General features: G+C 29.2%; 1 protein-coding gene across 4 annotated transcripts in view; it reads right to left on the minus strand.

The window, feature by feature from the left end:
* Window positions 1-21,621, minus strand: part of LOC145267167 (triacylglycerol hydrolase DDHD2-like) — a 118,761-nt gene that overhangs the window by 55,742 nt on the left and 41,398 nt on the right. The window contains exons 6-7 of one of the 4 annotated variants that reach the window (XM_080123216.1): window positions 14,393-14,434; window positions 1,946-1,963 (exon numbers count right to left, since the gene is read on the minus strand). The exons of 1 other annotated variant lie outside the window; for it this stretch is intronic. In XM_080123216.1, coding sequence (XP_079979342.1) covers window positions 1,946-1,963; window positions 14,393-14,434 — 60 coding nt within the window. The remainder of the gene's footprint in view (window positions 1-1,945; window positions 1,964-14,392; window positions 14,435-21,621) is intronic. 2 more of the 4 variants (XM_080123218.1, XM_080123217.1) reach the window with 2 other exon arrangements.

A 21,621-nucleotide genomic window follows, 5' to 3' on the forward strand; every position in this document is an offset into this window, starting at 1 on the left:
ATGGAAACAACTGATATTCTTTAATAATTTAAGAGTTATTTCCCTTGCTCTATCTGATTTTACAGTGATTGGGTAAAGAGCTTTCATATCATTGTCTGAGCTAAACTAATTTTCAAAATGAATTTGATCAAAGTACTTATATTGCTAATAACATGGTCAGCAATAACCTTAGCTAGTCAGGAACAAACATAGATAACTAGCAGGTTCCCAAGCATTGTCAAATCATAAAATATGCTTAAATATATTTTAATTCATGAAGATTTTGTATTGATTATCATAGAACCGATATTCTATTAATTATTATATTGTACCTAATATATAGCAGTGATTCCAAAAGTAAAAAAAAAAAATATGAATTAGGTGCCATCAGTTAGAATCGAAACCAAAACACATTTTTTTTTTGTTTTCCTCTTAATAATTATAATTACTTTCACATTTTAAGAACAGAGTTGGTTGTTATATTCTTTGTGTCTCCAGGTTTTTTTATAGCGTTCGAGAAATGTGATTTTTTGTTTGATTGTTACTTTTTTATTTATTTTTTTTTACTTGGGAATTGCCACTTATCAAGGCCACTCAAAGATAAAGTTTAATGAATGGAAGGTGGTAGTATAGTAATCGTTAATGGTGTAAATTGGGTAGAATTTGATTATTTATGGGGACTGTTCAACAAGAACTTGTTTACACTGGATTTAAAGGTTACTATGTTGTATTCAAAGCTTCTTTCTTAGAACTGCATGCCTGTGGAATTGTCTTCCGTTTTCCTGCTTTCCAGCTGTCTATAATATGGTTGTCTTCAAGTCCAACATGAACATGTTTCTGATGAGCCATTCCACTTAAATTAACAAATTTACCGAACTTCCATTACTATCGATTACTATATTGTCCTTTTGACTACTCTACACTCTTTAACCCTTAACTTATCAAGGCCTATCGGCCTTGATAAGTGGTGACGCCTATGTAAAAAAAAAAAAAAAAAAAAAATTCAACCAGGCAGCAAGCCAGCTGAAACAGTGTTCTACAGGTAGGCAGTTCTGGGAAAGAAGCTTTGTTCATGGAATCTGTGTTTAGATTTAGGTACAGATAGAGAGTGGGGGAAATTGTATATAGTAGTTGTAGATAGTCGAGTGTTTTTTTGTAAAAGTTTGGCGAGGGGAGGGCGATAGATTGAAGTTCAGTTGAGCATTTACCGTGAAAATAATGATAGAGCAGATAGGCTCGTAACGTCTCTTATGGGAAAGAGGTTGCAGGGAAGAGAAAAGGGCATCAAAAGGTTTCAAAGGTGGTTTTGAACTCCATCAAGGCTGGATAGGGCATGCCAATCAGCTCCTGCCCAGATGTGGCAACAGTACTTCATTTTAGGGCATAACTGGCTCTTATACAGATAGAGGATTGCATGGGCAGTGAGATACCTTCTGAAGTGGTAGAGTGATCCAACTTTTTTTCCAGCAATCTGCCGATTTACGTCAGCTGCTGGGCAAGTACGAGACAACATCACAGAAATCTGGTGTACAAAATGCAAAAGTACCAAAACTTATTTTCACTTTTGCATTTTTCTCATTTTACTTTTAGTTCTGCTGATATCTGATACATTCTTGTATCACCTACATATATACATATATCATAGTGCTTCAAACAAATTACATCAACCTCTTCAAGTTTTATTCTTCAGCTTAAATGCTATTTGGGTATAGATTATAAGACTTGCTCTATAGTAGTAAAGACGCATCAAATATTAAAATTCTAGCATTGCGATCAGCATAATAAAATGTACAATAGTATGTGCATTTATTTAGAGAGTTGCAATAAAAATATTACAAATGTGAGGATAATAATTAAAGGTGCAAAGAAATGTTATGTAATCCAAATATTTCCTGTTAATTATTAAAGAAAATATTTAAAATAGTCGCATCTTGGCTGGAAACAAGAATGCGAGAGAAGCACTCACCGGTAAAGAGTAGACACTCTTAAAGAAAAGAAAGAAAAAAAAATTTAATTTTTTTTTTTTTTTTAAACAAAAAAATATTTTTCAAAGACAAATGTCAGAAAACAATTATTCATTGTTTAAAATTTTTAAATTAGTCAATCTGAAACAAGATGAAATTAACTTTTAACAGTCCTAAAAATTTATAAAATAATTATTGATCAACATTTTTTTTTTATAAAAAATGTTAATGTGGAACAATGTACCACTCAGGAAGAAGTAACAATATTGACTGAAATGCTTCTATAGGAGAAGGATAAAAAAAATTGTCAATCCAAACTTGGGCTAATATTTTGGTTAATGAAGGGTATCTTTTTAAAATTATTTTTAGAAAGAAAACTATTCTTTATTAATTCAAATATTAATCCTAAGTTTGGGATGGCAATAAAGAATTAAATAAAATTTAACAAGACCGTCAAAAGTCAATTTCACATAAAAGCCATAATAATGATCCTTTTATAAATGTTTCAGCAATTTTTTAAGAATACAATTTGGTTAAAAAGGGATCGTTTTCCAAATGTTTCTGCTAAATATATAAAATGGACATTATGATGATTCTAAAAACAAGATATAATCATGAGATATAACAAAAATAAACAATGTTCCCAGATACTTAAAATTTGAATATTTACAAAATAAAAAATACATAAATATAAAAAAAAACTATTAGTCTTAAATTTAAAAAAGATACAGAAAATCAAATAGTTATACAGAAAGGAAAAGAGAAAACAAAACATATAGAATTTTCTCAACACAAAAGAAACTGAAATTTTTTCAGGATAAGGAGTTATCCCTCATCATTTGTTAGAATCATCTTGGATTTTATTTGCACCAAATATTTTCGCCAAAGTCTCCTACAACCTTCTTTAGATGTATCGAACTGTGGAATATGTATGGAATTTATATTGAATACAAAGAAGACTGTTCTCATGATTGGGTAAAGTCACAATACTTTTTTTATTATATTATTAGTATCACTTTTACTGAGGATTGAACCTTCAACCCTCAGAAAACCATCACTTGGAATGGATTATTACTTAGCACTTTATTGGTTGCGCCACAAGTTCGACAAGATGCATATGAAGAATGGCCAGAGGTTACATCAGCCAAAACATTGTGAAAATTACATCCAAGACGATAACAATAGTTAGAAAAATCAAAATAATGTAAATTATCAACCTTCATCTGTAAAATTCTGAAATTGTACAAGATTTTATCCTAATTTCATAAAGGCAAAAAATACAAAAAATATTTTTTAGACAATTAATTCTAATGAAACAAACAAAACATAGGAAAATCTGAAAGAGTATTTGTAATATTTTTATCATCAGAGGTTTTTAGGTAAAAAAAAAAACAATAATTATAATTTATATCAATTGCATGGAAAGAAACATTTTTGTTGTTTTAACTCAAATTTTCTTTATTTTAAATTCTATGAATTACATCTTAATCAGGTTTTTCAGATTGATTGACTCCAGTTATGAGATTATGAAGACAATGGTGGATGCAATCAATTTGAAAAAAATCTGAGACAAAACCCAGTTTCTAATGCACTCGTGAACTCCTTCTTACTCTATGGATCAGACTTCTGAACACTAAATGTTGCTTAGTCGATGAAACTTGACAGATCAAACACCAGAATGCTGTGTCATATCCAGTATATTGTGGCAAGATAGTGTAACTAACAAAATATTGTATGGATACCTTTTATAGATTGCTGTCTAATTTTGGTACTGATTAACCATGCATCACAACACAATCTGTGAACTTCAGATCCCAAGTGATGAACTGAACGATTTTGCATTACAGTCAAGACTTTTCTAGGAAAGGCATTGGCTTCTTAGAATTGTAGCTTCTGGCCCTTATCATGATGCACAAACTTTGTGAATATTTCATCATCAATTAAGATAAGCTTTTTGAAAATGATCCCCTTTGATTCAGTTGTAACTTTATTGGTTTTAAAATAAAATAAAAAAACAATTGTAATTTAAATCAACTTTTGTTACTTTGAGAAAACAGAAAAAGATATTTTGTCAATTCAATGTGAGCCAAGGCGATAACTATATCAGGCCAGGTGATCATGCAACTGGAGGCAATATGAACTTGCTTGGATAAAAGTTGTTAAAAACATGAAAAATTCCTGTGAAATTAATTTCATGATTTTAAATAAAAATGAGTTAATTGATAAAATTTTACAATTAACAAATTTCTACCAAGAGATAGGTAACTTTGAATAAACAGAAGCAAATGCATATTTCAAAGAATAATTTTTATTTCAATGCAATTTGATTTATTTATTTTTAAGAATTTATACTTGTGTCAAAAGATCAAGAGTTGAAAAAAATCCACACCAATTGATATCAAACACAGGAACAGTTTTTTTTTTTTTTTTCATATTTTAAACAAGTCAGACAAAACAACGTTTCTGTACTACAAATTATCAAGTTTTTCAACATTTTTATAACTGAAAAAAAGTGGGGCGGGGTGCCAGTTTTTGAATAAACAACTGTCAGTATGAAATGAAAACCTTAAAAAAGATATGTGAAACTTTTACAAAACATGAAATTAACTAGCAAATTTGGCTTCAGAAATTAAAACAGTATGAACTACAGTTTTAATTTATATTCAATTAATAGTTGAAAAAAAAAAAAAAAAAAAAAAAAAAAAAAAAAAAATCAATAAAATTCTATTTTTGACTTTTTACAATATATTCACAAACTTAGAATTCCAAAGTAATTCATGATATAATAGAGAATCTTAGCCGAAACGAATTTCCTTTCGGAATAATTTTTTTCTCAGAGGAATATTAGCAATTAAAAAGATACTGAAGAACATACCATATGTTAGATCTTTCGGCCTGCTATAAGGATGGCCTTGCTAATAACTCATGTCAAATATTGGAAAGCCTACTACCAGACTAAACTGATGTTGGAAATTTTAAGTGTATTAGGGAAACACAGTTGGTTCTAAAAGGGGGTTATAAGTCAAAAGACATAGCCTAACAAATTCACTTGGTAAAAGCATTAGAAGACATCAAAAATTCAAACTAAGTATCATGAGTCTACCTTGTTTATAGAAATAGCAGGAGGATAAACATGCAAAAACACAAACACCCAGGAATTTATCCTGTCTGATACTATTTCCTTCTTACTCTTTTTACCAAAAACTGAAAACGCCTAACTTGTAAGATAACCATAAAGAACTAATCAAGAGAAACATTGTGAACGAATGTTTGTTTTGTAAAAATATCAACTCTTTATTGGATAAGAATCCTAATACAGAAATTTTATTTCAGTTAATCCCAAGTTCAAGTATATATACTCTTTCATACCTTTTATAAAAATAAATGTTGAAATATTGGTGCCATTTGCTACCTAATTGATACTTAAGTTAAGGCCAAGATTTATTTCACATAGTCTTCCACTGCACAAACCCATTCATCTCATTGTTAGTTACAAATTCAAATATCACCCCTTGCCTAATGAACTGCTCCTCATAGAAATGTTTCTTCTTTTCACGGTCAGCAAAAGACTGTTTCTTATAAGCGACTGTATATTTGACTATTTCTTCAAATTTGTTCTGTCAACCATAAAATGTAATTTAGTCATCTCATCTATTGATAGACTGTCACTCTTTCCAATATTGCGTTTCCATCTGCAATATTTTATTAAGTTGTCTTTAGTTCTTGTTACTAAAAATTCTTTTGGAAAAAATACATGAGTTTATCTTTTTTAAAATTTTGATTAAAATTATTCAAAATGTCCAAATTAATATTGAAATAAGCATATGAATAGTTATTCAATTATAATTCACAATAAAAAAGCTATGAAATATCTAAAAGAATGTTTGGTAAAACTATACAATTTTATTAAGTTGGAAAGTTAGGATTTAAAAGAGAAGCAGAATATATTCAAAAATGATTTTTTCTTTTTAGATATTTTAATAATATTAATTGCTATGGAAGAGGGTGATCTGTAAACACAAAGTATATGAGAGAACAAGGAAAGAAGTACAAGAAAATTCTTTCCTCAAATTTAGTAGAGAGGAAAGAAACATCATGTGACCAAATGTTTACTATTCCCTTATATTTATACAAGGAAAACATTTTGGGGAATATACTACAGACTGAAGAGACATTTTCTTGGCTTTGATTCTGACAGGGGCTTTTCACTAAAGATCAGGTCAAAAGGGCACTCAAAACATTTTAAGGATAAATCTTTTGTTTCACTATAAATGTTGGCACCAAATGCATAAAAATAGAAAATTAAAATTAAATTTTGCATTTTCTATTATTTTATGTTCATATTTTATATATGATACATATATAAGATAAATATAATTGTAAGTATTTGACTGACACATGTAAAACAAATCTTAAATCAATGATGATATATATATATATATATCTTTAGAAAAAAATTAAATTACTGAATTAAAACAATTCAAGAGTTATGTGTAGGAATTAATTTCAGCCAATTCTTACACATTCTTAAAAAAAATAATAAAACAAAATCTTTGAAATATAGTTAAAATTAAAGTCAATAGTCAATAATTTATATCAATCAGAGCTTCATATACTAATAGTGTATATTTCAAAAATTCAAAACATTATGATTTCAAATATTTAAATGTGCTCTTGGAATTAATATTCCACCATGTTATTTTCCATATATACAAGTTTCTAAACATTTTTATCAGTAAAATTACATTTAAGATACAAAATGTAAAATATTTTCTTTATCAGTATATTTCAAAATGTCTAAATTTTCAAACAATGTTCTTTGAAGTATGGTATGTCAATATAATGTTCCTATTTACTATGCCTCCCCACGGGACAGAGTTAGACACCAGGGTCGTTTTTTAATGTGGAGAAAAGGAACAAAAATAAAAAATTGTCTCAGTCGTGAGGGATTTCTCCTCCACTGACAGAGAACAAGAAATTGACGTGTAGATCTGAAGAACAGATACTACACTTTGATCTTGACCCGAAGGCCAGATGTCAATATAATGTTATCAGTGTTTGAAAATTGATCAATTTTAAAATATACTTATGAAGAAAACCATTTACTGTCTTAATCTTTAATTAATAATTTTATTAAAAAAATAAGATTTTGGAAACATACATATATGTAAAATAACATGTTAAGTATTGATTTCCAAAGCATATTTTAGATATTTAAAATCAGAATATTTTAATTTTTTTTGAATATGAAAAAGCAGTTGAAATCAATTGTTCAACAAAAAAATTGTTAAAAAAAAAAAAAAAAAAAAAGCAGTTCAAATCAATTGTTTAACAAAAAATTGTTCAAAAAAAAAAAAAAAATGTAGTTGAAATCAATTGTTCAACAAAAAATTGTTAAAAAAAAAAAGCAGTTGAAATCAATTGTTCAACAAAAAATTGTTCAAAAAAAGAAAAAAAAGAAAAGCAGTTGAAATCAATTGTTCAACAAAAAAATTGTTAAAAAAAAAAGCAGTTGAAATCAATTGTTCAACAAAAAAATTGTTAAAAAAAAAAGCAGTTGAAATCAATTGTTCAACAAAAAAATTGTTAAAAAAAAAAAGCAGTTGAAATCAATTGTTCAACAAAAAAATTGTTCAAAAAAAAAAAAAAATGTAGTTGAAATCAATTGTTCAACAAAAAAATTGTTAAAAAAAAAAGCAGTTGAAATCAATTGTTCAACAAAAAAATTGTTAAAAAAAAAAGCAGTTGAAATCAATTGTTCAACAAAATATTGTTCAAAAAAAGAAAAAAAAAAAAAAAGCAGTTGAAATCAATTGTTCAACAAAAAAATTGTTAAAAAAAAAAAGCAGTTGAAATCAATTGTTCAACAAAATAATTGTTAAAAAAAAAAAGCAGTTGAAATCAATTGTTCAACAAAATATTGTTCAAAAAAAGAAAAAAAAAAAAAGCAGTTGAAATCAATTGTTCAACAAAAAAATTGTTAAAAAAAAAAAGCAGTTGAAATCAATTGTTCAACAAAAAATTGTTCAAAAAAAGAAAAAAAAGAAAAGCAGTTGAAATCAATTGTTCAACAAAAAAATTGTTAAAAAAAAAAAGCAGTTGAAATCAATTGTTCAACAAAAAAATTGTTCAAAAAAAAAAAAAAAATGTAGTTGAAATCAATTGTTCAACAAAAAATTGTTAAAAAAAAAAAAGCAGTTGAAATCAATTGTTCAACAAAAAATTGTTCAAAAAAAGAAAAAAAAGAAAAGCAGTTGAAATCAATTGTTCAACAAAAAAATTGTTAAAAAAAAAAAGCAGTTGAAATCAATTGTTCAACAAAAAATTGTTCAAAAAAAGAAAAAAAAGAAAAGCAGTTGAAATCAATTGTTCAACAAAAAAATTGTTAAAAAAAAAAGCAGTTGAAATCAATTGTTCAACAAAATATTGTTCAAAAAAAAAAAAAAATGTAGTTGAAATCAATTGTTCAACAAATGCAACTTCTGCACATGTTGTATACGTTATTTAATGATCACATTTCTACTACATTTTTGCATCTCGCATTTTATTGACAAAGGTGATAGGAACCACCAAAGATTTCCAAATTCCTCACAGGAAAAGAAAAAAAGATTATATATTTAATAATATATTAACCATACTTCTAAAAAGCCCCCCCCCCCCCCAAAAAAAAAAACAGATTTAGTAAACATAATAGCGAGAGTGATTTGTAATTAAATATTTTTGTTTTATTTATTTCCTACAATAATTTACACCACAAATGTTCATGGAATGCATTATAAAATGTATTGTCAAATTTACATGGATGAAAGTAATCCATGCAAAGAAGAATTGAAAACAATTTCTAAACAAATGCAATGTAACTTGTACACACACTTCTAAATAAGTCTCTGGTCTATTTTCTTCACATTTGGTTGACAAAAGAGATAAGAATCACTGAAAACTTCCAACTCTTGTGTGTGTGTGTGGGGGGGGGGGCAATATTCAACAATATATTAACCATAAAAAGAAATACTGGATGAATTTAATAAATAAAACAAATCATTTTGTTGCACTTTTGGACAGGAACAGAACTTGAACGAAAACTTGTTGATGGAAAAAATGACACTCTCTACCTATCTGACATATTTGAAACAAAAGACTTCATCCTCTTTTCCTGTAATGAGGGAATTGTTATATTTACTAATTGTTATATTTACTAGGAAACTCAAGCTGTTAAAGTTGAACCTTGGAAGACAGGAGTATAAAAAATTTAATTGACTCATGTCCATGTTAACTCAGGGGCCATAAAAAAACTTGCAGTAGATTGAAGGAAACCAATAACTGCAGTAAAGTTAGAACAATTGACTTTAATGACAATCAACTGAATCAAAAAATAACAGAATTAATGCATTGTAATTAACATAAAAAATCTTATGATAAATTCATGCAACAAAAAAAAACAACAAAAAGGACAAAACTACATTTAATAAATGTAAAAAACGAAACAGCAAAAAAGAAAAACAATTATGAACTCATAAAATAAGAGAATATAAAAAAAATAACATGAAAATAGAAGAGAAAGATATCAGAAAATTTTTTAAATACAATGAGGAATTCAAATTTAAAGAAAAATTCAATGTTCTGAAGATGAAAATTAGGATAGGTGAAAATTACCTCCTCTCCCCAACAGAACAGTTTGCACCACTTTTATGTCCCCGACAAAGATTAAAATCAAGATATAATAAATAATAATACTAAACATAAAATCCTTATTCCAATTATGATCAAAATTCATTAGATTTTGATTATAGAAAATGTCTAAACTTAAGGGATCTTAAAATGAAACTGAAAATTAGTGACTCAATAATGAGAGTTTTATGACTCATTATGCTCTCTATGACCTAAATACTCAATTAAAAACTAAAATTTGGGGGATATTTATTCATGTATTATATCCATTATTAAAACTTTACAAAAATTGGTGTCTTCAAAATTTTCAAAAAAGTTTTCACCACCTCTTTGCACAAAACTAATTTAAACTAAATATAACCCAAATTACCCACCTACATACCTAGCAGCTGTATTTCAAAATTCATAAAGATCAATTAGTTTAGAAGTGAATCCTGTACATATAAACATAACTTTATAAATATAAAAACAATATTTATAAATATAAAAACAATATTTATAAATATATATAAAAAGGAATATTTTTCCAATCAATATTAATTATTTTTTATACTTACAGATATCAGTGTTTCATGCTTATGCAATTATCAGTGAAACGAATGATAATTACTGCTGTTTGGGAAATTCGAACCCAGTCAGAAAATCACCCTTGACTTCATAGGCTAGCATCTTACTTCAAGGCTACCAGCAATTAACATAAGAAATTAAGTGCCAATAAATGCCAAATTGGCAGGCATAAATAGTAAAAGAGTATTCAACAACTGAAAATCAGAATGTCGCATCTGCACTAAAGTTGGTCACTTTTTAATTTCCTAAAAAGAGCTCAACTTTAATTTCTTAAAAGATCTTTTTATAACTATGATATTTTTAAAAAATATATGTCCACTATTATTAAATCTACAGACACTAATGTTTCATGTTTGTGCAATTGTCAGAGTAGGAGGTGGAAAGACCTGCAAACGAAATTAAAAAATTTAGTCCTTTCTGAAGTTCATTTCACAGTTATGATAATTGGTAAAATAATAATAGTGTAAAAGAAAACTTCAAATGTCACGTATTTGCTGAGCTCATGTAAACATGTAAGTGTGGAAAAAATGTGTAATTTTAAAATTGACTTCACAAAAGTTAAACAAAAATTTTTTTTTTAAACTTAGAAAAGGAAATGACTTTAAAATTCTCCACTCTATAATGAGTTATGTATATTTGTATAAACACATTGTCACAAGTATTAATAAGTAAAGAAACTGCAAGCGAAATCAACTTCAAGTATTTAGGGAAATTGAGATTGCAAATCAGACAATCCTTGCTTTCATTAATTCTACTGCATTTTCCATAATGAGACATCTTTTTGCTTTCTATATAGATTCATGCATTATTTTATTTTTTATTTAACTTTTCACATTTCTACAGACATTTTCATCTTTATTTCTTTAACGTCGTCAATTTAAATATTATTTTATGTGAATATTAGTGTAAACATTGGCAAAGAAGCACTCCCTTCACTCATCATTTTTGATGAAGAACATACACTAATTTTAAAAAGATTGCCTGATTGACTTTTCATGCCAGCACAGAAGTCACTTTCCATCAAAGGAAAAATATCCAGCAAAGTATATTAAACGAGTCAAAACAACATAATGCTTCAGTATTGAACTAAGAACAAAAAGAAATAAAAGTATATGCAAACTAGAGAGTTAACAAACATGTCTATTAGCCAGGTTCAGTCTTCGATTGCATGAGAAATGTCAGCCTAACAACATGCACTAAGAAAATTACATCAAACCTGCTAAAAGTCCTACTGGTAAACCAAAAACACAATGTGGCTCAATTCAGTTATGAATACTTATAAAGGTAAATAGAAATATTAAACTCATGTAGCACAACCTCAAAGCTCAAGACACATTAAATATGTTGAGAAAGAAAATCTTGGAATGGCAGCTAATAAAGTGAGCCAAGTTAATGAAGAATATGCAATGATGATGACGACATAATGAATTATGAAAACAAAATATACAAAGTCAACCTCTTTGAAATGTAGAAACATTCCACAAAAAAAACAAAAAAAAAAAAAAAATTAAAATTCACAAATTAAGAAATTCACCAAGAATTTTATCTACTGTAACTTATGACATGCAAGGATAAATTTCAAAGATTTGATCAATGTTCTGCTTAAATATCTAAAACAAATGTCATTTGTTCTCATGTTGGGTATTATCTTCACGTTTCGGTTGATGTAACCTCCAATCTTCAGGTGTATCTTGTTAAACTCAAATTTCAAACTAAAACTTTTATATAATACATCAAGGTAGATTCTTCTTGTTCTGTAATTCATAATATCTCATGTTTTGAATAGAGATTTTGTGCTTACAATATTTAATGAATTCAATAAAAGGCACGTTTTTATGATTTTAATAAAAATACATTGTTCTTAATTACACTTAAGTGGAAATTAAATGCAACCTTATTTTAATAAAAAATGTTTTGCAAAGATTTAATAAAAAAAGATTCTGATATTAAGTTTTACTTTGACCACATGTACCACCATGACATTAAGTGAAAAAAACATTTTTTTTTAATTTATTTTTATTGTAAACTTCTAAATAAATATTTTTCTTTAATAATTTTTTTAGTACTTTGGCAGTTTATGGACAGCGCTATTCTAGCCGACTTCAAATGCTTAGCCAATCAAACAACTGGCAATCGCAAACATTGTGTAAAATTCAAGAAAATTAAGACCATCATGAATTTCATTGAGTCAGGACAGACGCTTCAGTCTCCTAAAGGAATTATTGATTTTTATCAGAAAACAAAACTTATTATTCTTCTTTGTTAACAGACACAAAATCTGATGTATTTGGAAAGTGAAAACGAAAATTTCAAAATAAAAATACTAATCTTACAAAAAAAATAAAAAAAGTAACCTATTCACTCAGATTAAAAAGTGTACAAAAATAAAAAAGTAACCTATTCACTCAGATTAAAAAGTGTACAAAAATAAAAAAGTAACCTATTCACTCAGATTAAAAAGTGTACAAAAATAAAAAAAATAAAATAGACCATAAGGTTAAAAAGGAGTAGCTAGAAGAAAAATTTTTTAACATTGTTTCATTAAATTGTCTACAACAATGATCATATATTATGATATTCGAAAACAAGGCTACAACAAAGGCTCTGTTTCTTTCGAATGCTCCCATTTTTTTTGTGTAACATTTTGCTGACTTCTTTCTTTAGTGAAGAACCTCTATACATCAAAATTACTAGGAGTTCCTTTCACACATGATTACAACAATGATCATTATTATCATGTATTGTTATAATGATATTCAAAAACAGAACTAAATGAATGTGAGGCCACTCTCATTCTTGTCCAGGGTTTCTAGATTGGCCTTTTTAAAGCATAACGTATGGACCAAGGAAGGAATAAGCAGAATATTATTCAGATTCTAATCTTTTTTGATCATTTTTTAATTAAAAAAATCCTGATTAAATAAAAATCTTATACATTCCAATATCATTAAGTTTCACAGAATCTTTTTCACATTTTATGAGGTTTTCAACAGAAATGTGTTTGGCAGAGCTAGACAAAGTTTACCTCCACCTCAAAGTTTGTCAAACCTATTACAACAATCCCTCTCATCCCTCTAAAATGTTTAAAAAATTTTTTAATATTTTAAACTCTTAATGACGATTTGTAAAATTTATATAGAAAATTGAACACCCTGCTAAAAATACAAACAATTTTTTAAATATTTGTATAAATAATCTGAAATTTTAGTGCTTAAATAAGACATTTTTTTTTCTAAAATTAAATAAAATAGTTTTTAAATAATTTTATCTCAGCATTTGTATAAATACACTGAATATTATCTAATATCTAAAATCTAATGAAACAAAATCAAAAAATTATAGAAGGATTCATAGTAAAATAATGATTTTATTTCCCTTTTCATTTCCAATTAATTTATTACATTAATAAATGATGCTGGGTTGAAAATGTTATTTTAATTGTTTAGAAAACTAATTTGTGTTGAAAGTGGACAGCCTTCTAACTATGCCTGACAGACAAAATAAATAGGTTTAGTGCTATACCATATCTGAAAATGACTCAACTGCTTCTTTTCAAACAAACAAAATATTTTCAAATAGAATTGAAAATAATATTTTTTCATTAAAACATCCAAAACTAGTTATAAAAAAATATATTTACCTCTTATAAATAAAATAATGTTTGTAACTAATCTAATTTAAAAAAACACAAACTGTATATTTTTTAATATGAAAATTTAATTTATCAATAATTATCAATAATTATCAATAATTATTAATTTATCAATTTATCAATAATTATCAATAATTTATCAATTTATCAATAATTATCAATAATTATCAATAATCACCTTTTGTGTGAGCTTGTGCAGGGGATGTACATTGATTAAAACTAAATACTTGCACATAAATATTTTCTTTCTTTAGGTTAAGTAATATATATAAAAAGAAAGAAAACCTGGGTGAATATATTATGAAATCAATGAAATAGACTGGAATTCCATTTTCATTGTGTGAATAACACGGACTGAAAAAAATCTGTATTTCACTTTACATACCAAATTAAATACTCATCTGGAATTTTATGAAAACAGTTAAAGTCATGGAAGAAAAAGACAACTGAACTAAGGACGAGGCGCACACTCCTCAAATGTGAGGACAAAGGCAGAAGAGAAAGAAAATAAGTAGCAAGGCTAAAACAAAAGGGATGGGGAAGCTGCAAGTGCCGCACCTACCTGGATACTCTGATAGAGTGGTTCATTGTTGGATGAGGAAAGCTGCAAGTGGAAATTGTCCCAAATAAAAGTGGCAAAATTTAGCTCCATTGGATAAGGAGATGAAGAAGGATAAGCGTATCATTTAATGAAGAATTGGGCATTAAAATAGGGAAACAGAAAAATTCCTTGAATATCAAAAGTCACAATAAGATAAACAAAAGTTTTTTTTAATCCTTTTAAGAAAAATATGTAGAAGTTATTTTTTTTAAATAATTACGGCATGGAATCAGTAGCATAAAGCAGAAAATCCTTTGCAAAAAGCCGTGGAAAGAATAATATTCTATATTATTTGGATTATTCAGTAACTGTTCTCATCTTAAGTGTTATTCTCATAACATTTCAGTCAATGTAATCTCCAAACTTCTACAAGTATATCTTGGGAATCTGTATGGAATTTTGAACGGAACCCTTTATCTAATCCATTGATTGTTCTCAATCTATCAGTCATGACTGAAGTAGAAGATTGTTTTGCCAACACTGACGATTGCAATACTAAGAACACAATTGTGAATTACTAAAGACATTTACCTAGTCATGGCTGACTGAATGGTAGCATGATACAACCGCGCATTAAATAAAAGGTTCCATTTGAAATACTGTACAGATTCAAAAGTTTGACAAGATACACTTGAACATGGGAGATTACATCAGCCAAAATATTGTGAGAATATCACTTAAGATAACAGTAGTCCAAATAATGCAAATTATTAATCCTCATCTAAAAACAGTGCAAAGAATAATATTTAACAGATTAAGAGAAAATTGGAGGAGATAAAAAGAAATGAGATTTGCTCAAATATTTCTTTTAAAAAATGGAGATTAATTATTAAGATTAGGTTGATTTGGTCCATGAACCATAAGAAGTGTTATTAATTGAAGTAAACTTTTAAAAACATTTTTTTTAATTTTATAGAGTTGGATTGATTTTAAAGTTGCATCTAGTATTTAAGCTAACCAATTAAAATTTGCTCCCGACTAATCAGAATAAGTTTTAAAATGTGCAAACAAAAATGAAAAACTATAATTTGACAGTATCCTGGACAACATCAAGTAGGCACAGTTAGTAGAATATTAAATAATACAAAAAATTAATTCCAAGTTCAATTTTTTCTATCTTTTCTAATTTATGTAAATGAATTATTCCCATAAGACTTTCTTTCATTTTATACATTTAATACAAAATACTGGTATCCTGGTACTTGTTGCGATATTCACCCTGATGGACAGAGTTGGTTGGCTTCAAATAAACTTTCTAAGTAGCAATACTGCACTATTTTTTCTTTAGATCAAATAAACTCAAATCAAGCATTATTGAAAAGAGCATAAAAAACAAAGAAATATTATCTTTAGTTTTTTAAATCGGCCGATTAGAACTGAAGTTATGACCATTCAAAGTATCAAAAAGCATGTGATTCACTGGACATTTTGCCTTAAGTCAGTCCTATTCAAACGCAGCTTGTGACTGAAAATGGTAGGAAATTTGTGCAATTTACAGACAAACCCATCTTTAAAAAACAGTATCTTCAAATCTTTAAGATATTATGACAAAATTTTGAAGACATTATCAGAATGCCATGAAGGTTCAGTTGGCTTTATTTACGACCATCTCACTTGGTAACTTACATACTAATTAGCATATTTCAGTTTTATTTTAACGGCTTTAAGTAGAAACATCATAAAAAATGCTAAGAAAAATGGTAAGTAAGGCTTTATCATCATAGGAATTATTATTCTGATGGACATTATCATTTGTCATTACCGCATCATGAAAAACCCAAGATGGCGAGCGGGAAATCCAAAATGGCCACCACTAGACGATTCAAAGAAATTATTAATTATTATTATGGCTTGTAGCATATCAAATTAAAGGAAATTTTGTACAAATCAGAATTATGTTTTCAAGTACATTAAACTAATTAGCATAATTAAGTTTCCTTTTAACAGCTTTAAGTAGAAGCATCATAAAAAAACAGTTAAAAAAATGGGAGGTAAGGCTTTATCATCATGTGAAATATTATTTGGTAACATTTATTTGTTATATATTTATTTTTTGACCACTTTTTTTTATACCTCTGTAGATTGCAAAACGAACCCAATAAAAGTTATTTTTTTACTTAACTGGATAAGTGATTTGTGTGTTTCAACTCATTTAAAAGCATGGTCATTGTTGGTTATTCTTTTTCAAATAATTAATATTTTTTTTAAATATTCTTTTCCTTTTCATAATTAAAAATTTATGTTTTCTAAATAATAACAAAATAAAATGAATACTTTATGTTTGTAAGTTAGTTGATGAACATTTTGTTTACACATTTTTTGTGCGTGTGACAATGCACAATAAATTATATTTATATGCACTTGTCACTATTTCTATCGACTCCTGCATAAAGTTTTTATCCAATTCTTTTCAAATTTTAGGACAAAAGAAATAAAATTTGCTATTAAATAGCGTTTGAACACAATTTCTATCTTTATTTATCTTTGTACTACAAAGCCTCAACTTTGAGATATTCTAACTTTTGACTGGAAAGACATACATGTTGTGTTCAAATTCCATAGCAAAGACAATTCTTTTTCCAGATTAGCTAAAATAACTAGAAACATCATTGATGGATACAACTTCCATTTCAAGTAAACATACTGACAGCTTATTTGCAAAAAGTGATCTACTGCCAGCGGGCATGCTATGCTGACAGATTGTGTCATTAATAGTTGGATTTAAATAGTGATTTCTTTGAATATACAAAATCACAACAAAAATATTAAAATATCTTAAAGTAAATTTCAATAGTTAATCCAATTATATAAGTTTTATTTTGATGGACGTAGGAGAAATGTACTTATTATTATTTAAAAACTATGAATGTCAAATTAAGTAGCAGTGTGTGCCTTGTCCAGTGCTGAAAGTTATGGTGTCTGCTATTTCTATTCTAAGGAAACTTAAAAGGTTAGTTTTTTTCTCCCACATACGGCACACGGTATTCCCAAATTATCATTCAGACTCCTTAATTTTGATGATCTAACAAGAACCGGTCAGTCAATGTGATTATGCCGTATATAATAAAAAATAATTTACTATAACTGATAAAATGTATATCATAATAAATTGTATGAAACAAAAGTTTACAGAAAATTTCTTTAAAATCAAAACCTAAACAATATTTTCAGGTTTATGTTTTAAGAAACATGACTTTACATAATAACTAGAATATAAAAAATAAGACAATTTTTGTCGGAAATTTCAGATGAGGAATTATTTACATTGTATTATCTCCTGACTATTGTTATCATTTATATCTATACAAAGTTTCGGCTGATGTCACCTCAGGTGTATTGTCAATTTACAGTAAAGTTCTATTTTTTTTTAATCTGCAGACAACAACAGCAAGATAACATTCAGAAGCAACTAAACATTAATGATATACTTTTTCCAAGTTAAAAATATGGCCCAAAACTATTAATTCTGAATAAGAATGGAAGAATCTAAAAAAAAGCTAAATTAGAGAAGACAGGTATCACATGTAAACAGAGGAGGTTGTTTGTTAAACTATGAGGTAAAACAGTAGCCACACTTGTGAATAAGACAAGAGAGTGTACCCTTATGAATCTAATATGGACAATTCCAACGCACTTGGGATTATTATTTCATGCAAATGAAACAGTTTTGACAACCAGTGAAACAGCAGTAAAATTTTATAGCTAAATGCTTTATGCATTCTATTACCATTTATCATATATTTAATACTCACAGGGAGACCTGACATTGTCCAGGATTGAATGAGGATCAATGAATATTCAACACTTGAAATACTTTCATTGTCATCAAAATTTGTGAAATCAACCATTTTTCAATCAAATCGATTGATTGCCTGCTCTAGTTGGGGACCCATTGCGTTGCACCGGGAGGAAGCTTCACATGCCTTCCTGCAGTGACTGTGACTTAGTCCACAATACATTGTAGTCTACATTGCACTGTAGAGAACCTACTGCTGATTCTATAAAATTATTTTATATAATGGCTTGAATTCAGGTTTAAAATGCAAATATCAATTATGATGGTTCAATTATGCTCTAAACAGAAATATTCATTTAGAACTTATCAAAGAAACTACTGTTGATTTTAAACATTGGACCCTTCTGCTTGTGATGTAATTAAAATTCTCAAATTCACTTGTGATGTTAGGTTGTATCAGAGGGTTAACTTTAGTCAAAATCGGATCATTCCTTCTTTAATTGGATTTCTTCAATTATCAATATTTGATACTTATTGGGGGCATTCCAGTACAAAACCTATGTAAGAACACTGCCAGATTTATAAAGTACATTTGTGTGAAATTTAAAAAATCAGCCCAGCCATTTTCAAGTCCATAGGGAATGAACTCACGCACAAAGTGCCTTTTATATATAAGTGGATAGATACAAAATAATGGAGACTTTTTTAAAGAAAAGATAATTTGAATATGATTCTGAATGCTTTAAACAAAGAGACAATATTTTACTTTATTCATAATTTGAAAATACATAATTTTAGAAATTAAGAATATAATTCAGAATTAGATTTTCTTGTGTTTACTTTTTCTGGGCAATGTCAGGTATCCAATAGTTCCACTAGCGTGTGTGTGTATATATATATATGAATAAATGTTGAAGTTGGGCCAATTTCTCACACTAAAACTAAAGTCAAAATGCTCTATTTCAACTCGATAGTCACACCATCTTTTTTACATATTTCTGTATGTGATATCAGGCACAGTTAACCAATTTGCATATTGGTTTTGAAAAAGGACATTTTATTAGCTAACGATTATTTTTTGTTTTTTAATTCAATGATTGCTTTTATTTTAATATAAAAAACAGTTCTGTTTTATAATATTGTTTTATTTGTGATATTTAGCATTTGTGTTTAAATGATTCTTTCTTTAAAGAAAGTCTTTATTTTTAATAATCAATTTCTAAATTGCAAGTAAAATAGCAAACTGACATCTTTCTTTTTCTTTATGATCACAATTGAAAAATTAATTTGTATCAAAATTATCAAAAATCATCCATCTATATGAATTTTGTTGAGTTTACAACAAACTCATGAATTAAATGTTCATTATTTTAAATTAATGTTTCAAGTATCCTGTACCTCTACAAGGGTATAGGGAGCTCTGGTAGAGGTAGTACCTTTCGATTCCTAGCTTGCTGCGTTCAACAGGGCGAACAGGGGTCACTGGTCCTCACGTATCTCCTAAATCTCTCACATGTTAGCTCCAAGAGCTATACCCTGGTACTGGCTTCAGCAGGCTTGCCAAACCTTGTGAAGGGACGGTGCTGGTGCAGACTGGACCAACAGGCAGGATTGAACTCTGTTTAGAGTAACTTCTATACATCCATGACCAGGGCGAACCACAAGGAGGAGGACTTTGGCCGTGGACCTCGGAGTGGAGCCCCATAGGTGGTTGGTTGGCATCCTCATCTCCTTTCCGCAGCTCCTGCATCCCTACCTGGCCTCCAGCTGTCTCGACCCTGTCTTGCCGCTGGACCAGGTGGGTTTGGGTTGAGAGAGTGAGGCTGGCTCTGCACAAACAAGCTTCACTTTAAACAAACTCCCAGTACATGTCATCCATCATCCCCCCTCACTTCCGTCAAGTCCTGTGGCTTTTGGTGAGCGGCAAAGCGATAGGTGTGGGCACACTGGAAGTCGTAGTCGCAAACCTGAACACAAACGACTCAGGCCATAGGGTCGGTCTCCACTAATGGGAGCAGAAATGGAGTTCGGCAGTCGTCAGTGTCTGAGCAGCCCTCTTTAGGACAGCACTGCTCACACCCATGGCATGGGGAACGGGCTAGAAAAGGTGCCCCAAACATTGCCACTGTATCCTGGATGGCTTACCATGGTCAGTGAGAACCCTAATAATGCGGTTGAAATAAAGAAAAAAAATACCTATCAAGATTGCGACATGGAATATTCGTATACTTTTGGACAGAAATAACCTAGACAGACCATAAAGACTCACTGCACTCATTGCAAGCGAACTCGCCAGGTACAATATTGACATTGCTGCTCTAAATGAAACAAGACTGGTAGATGAAGGTGAAATTAATGAAACAGGTCAGGGTTATCCTTTCTTTTGGAGTGGCAGAGGACCAGAGGAGAGGTGTGAGGCAGGAGTTGGCTTTGCAGTAAAAAATGCACTTGTGAGTAAACTGGTTGAACCTCCAAAAGGAGTGAATGACCGTCTAATGACACTGAGACTCCCTCTCTCAAATGGAAAGAAGTTTGCTACTCTTGTCAGTGCATACGCTCCTAGGATGACAAACCCTGATGACCTCAAGGACAAGTTCTATGAAGACCTGAATAACATCTCTACAAGGCTACCATTTGCCCATACACAGAGTATTGTTGCCACATCTGGGCTGGTGCATCTACCACTAGCCTCTCCCTCTTGGATAGGGTCTGAAACACAGTTTTCAATCTAAAAGGTCCTACTTTATCAACTAAGCTCCAACCCTTGTCCCATCGCCACAATGTTGCACCTCTGTGCATGTTTTACAAATATTTTAATGGAATGTGCTCTGATGAAGTCGTTACACTTGTCTCCCTCAATGTATATATATCCCCGATAAACTCACTTGGCAACAAAATCCCACCTCTTCACTGTTGAGGTCCCTAAATGCCAGAAAGCTTTCTACTCTAATAGTTTCTTCCCTCACACAGCTAGACTTTGAATTTCCTTCTTGCTACCTGTTTCCCTGACTGTACTGAAATGCAGAAGTTTAAATGTAATGTAAATGAACATGTTAATCTTTTCTAGGCACGGTCCCATATAGTAGCCCCTTACATTCAATATGACTTGTTAAAGGTGAACAGAAGTAAAAAAAAGTCGCAAACTTTGTGAAGTGAACCAAGCTAGTAATACTTGAATTCCTATCTCTGACCGAGTCTTTATCTTTCTCCTAAACTCATCATTTTCACTTCTCATATTTTCCTTGGCAGCTAACCTTGCTAGCTCAACTGTTCTACATCTAACCCAAGCATTTTCATCTATTCTTTCAATGTGACTAAACTAGACTAAAGAAGTTTCCTGTTCTGCACACATCTCTTTATACTCTTCAGATTTAATCTTCCTCTGAGGTTGTCAGATCTAAGCCTGTCTTCAAGATTCACATTACACATCCATTATACGGATTATATCATTTGC

This window comes from Euprymna scolopes, chromosome 42, assembly GCF_053919585.1.
Source record: "Euprymna scolopes isolate OS-2025 chromosome 42, ASM5391958v1, whole genome shotgun sequence".
Lineage (NCBI taxonomy): Eukaryota > Metazoa > Mollusca > Cephalopoda > Sepiida > Sepiolidae > Euprymna > Euprymna scolopes.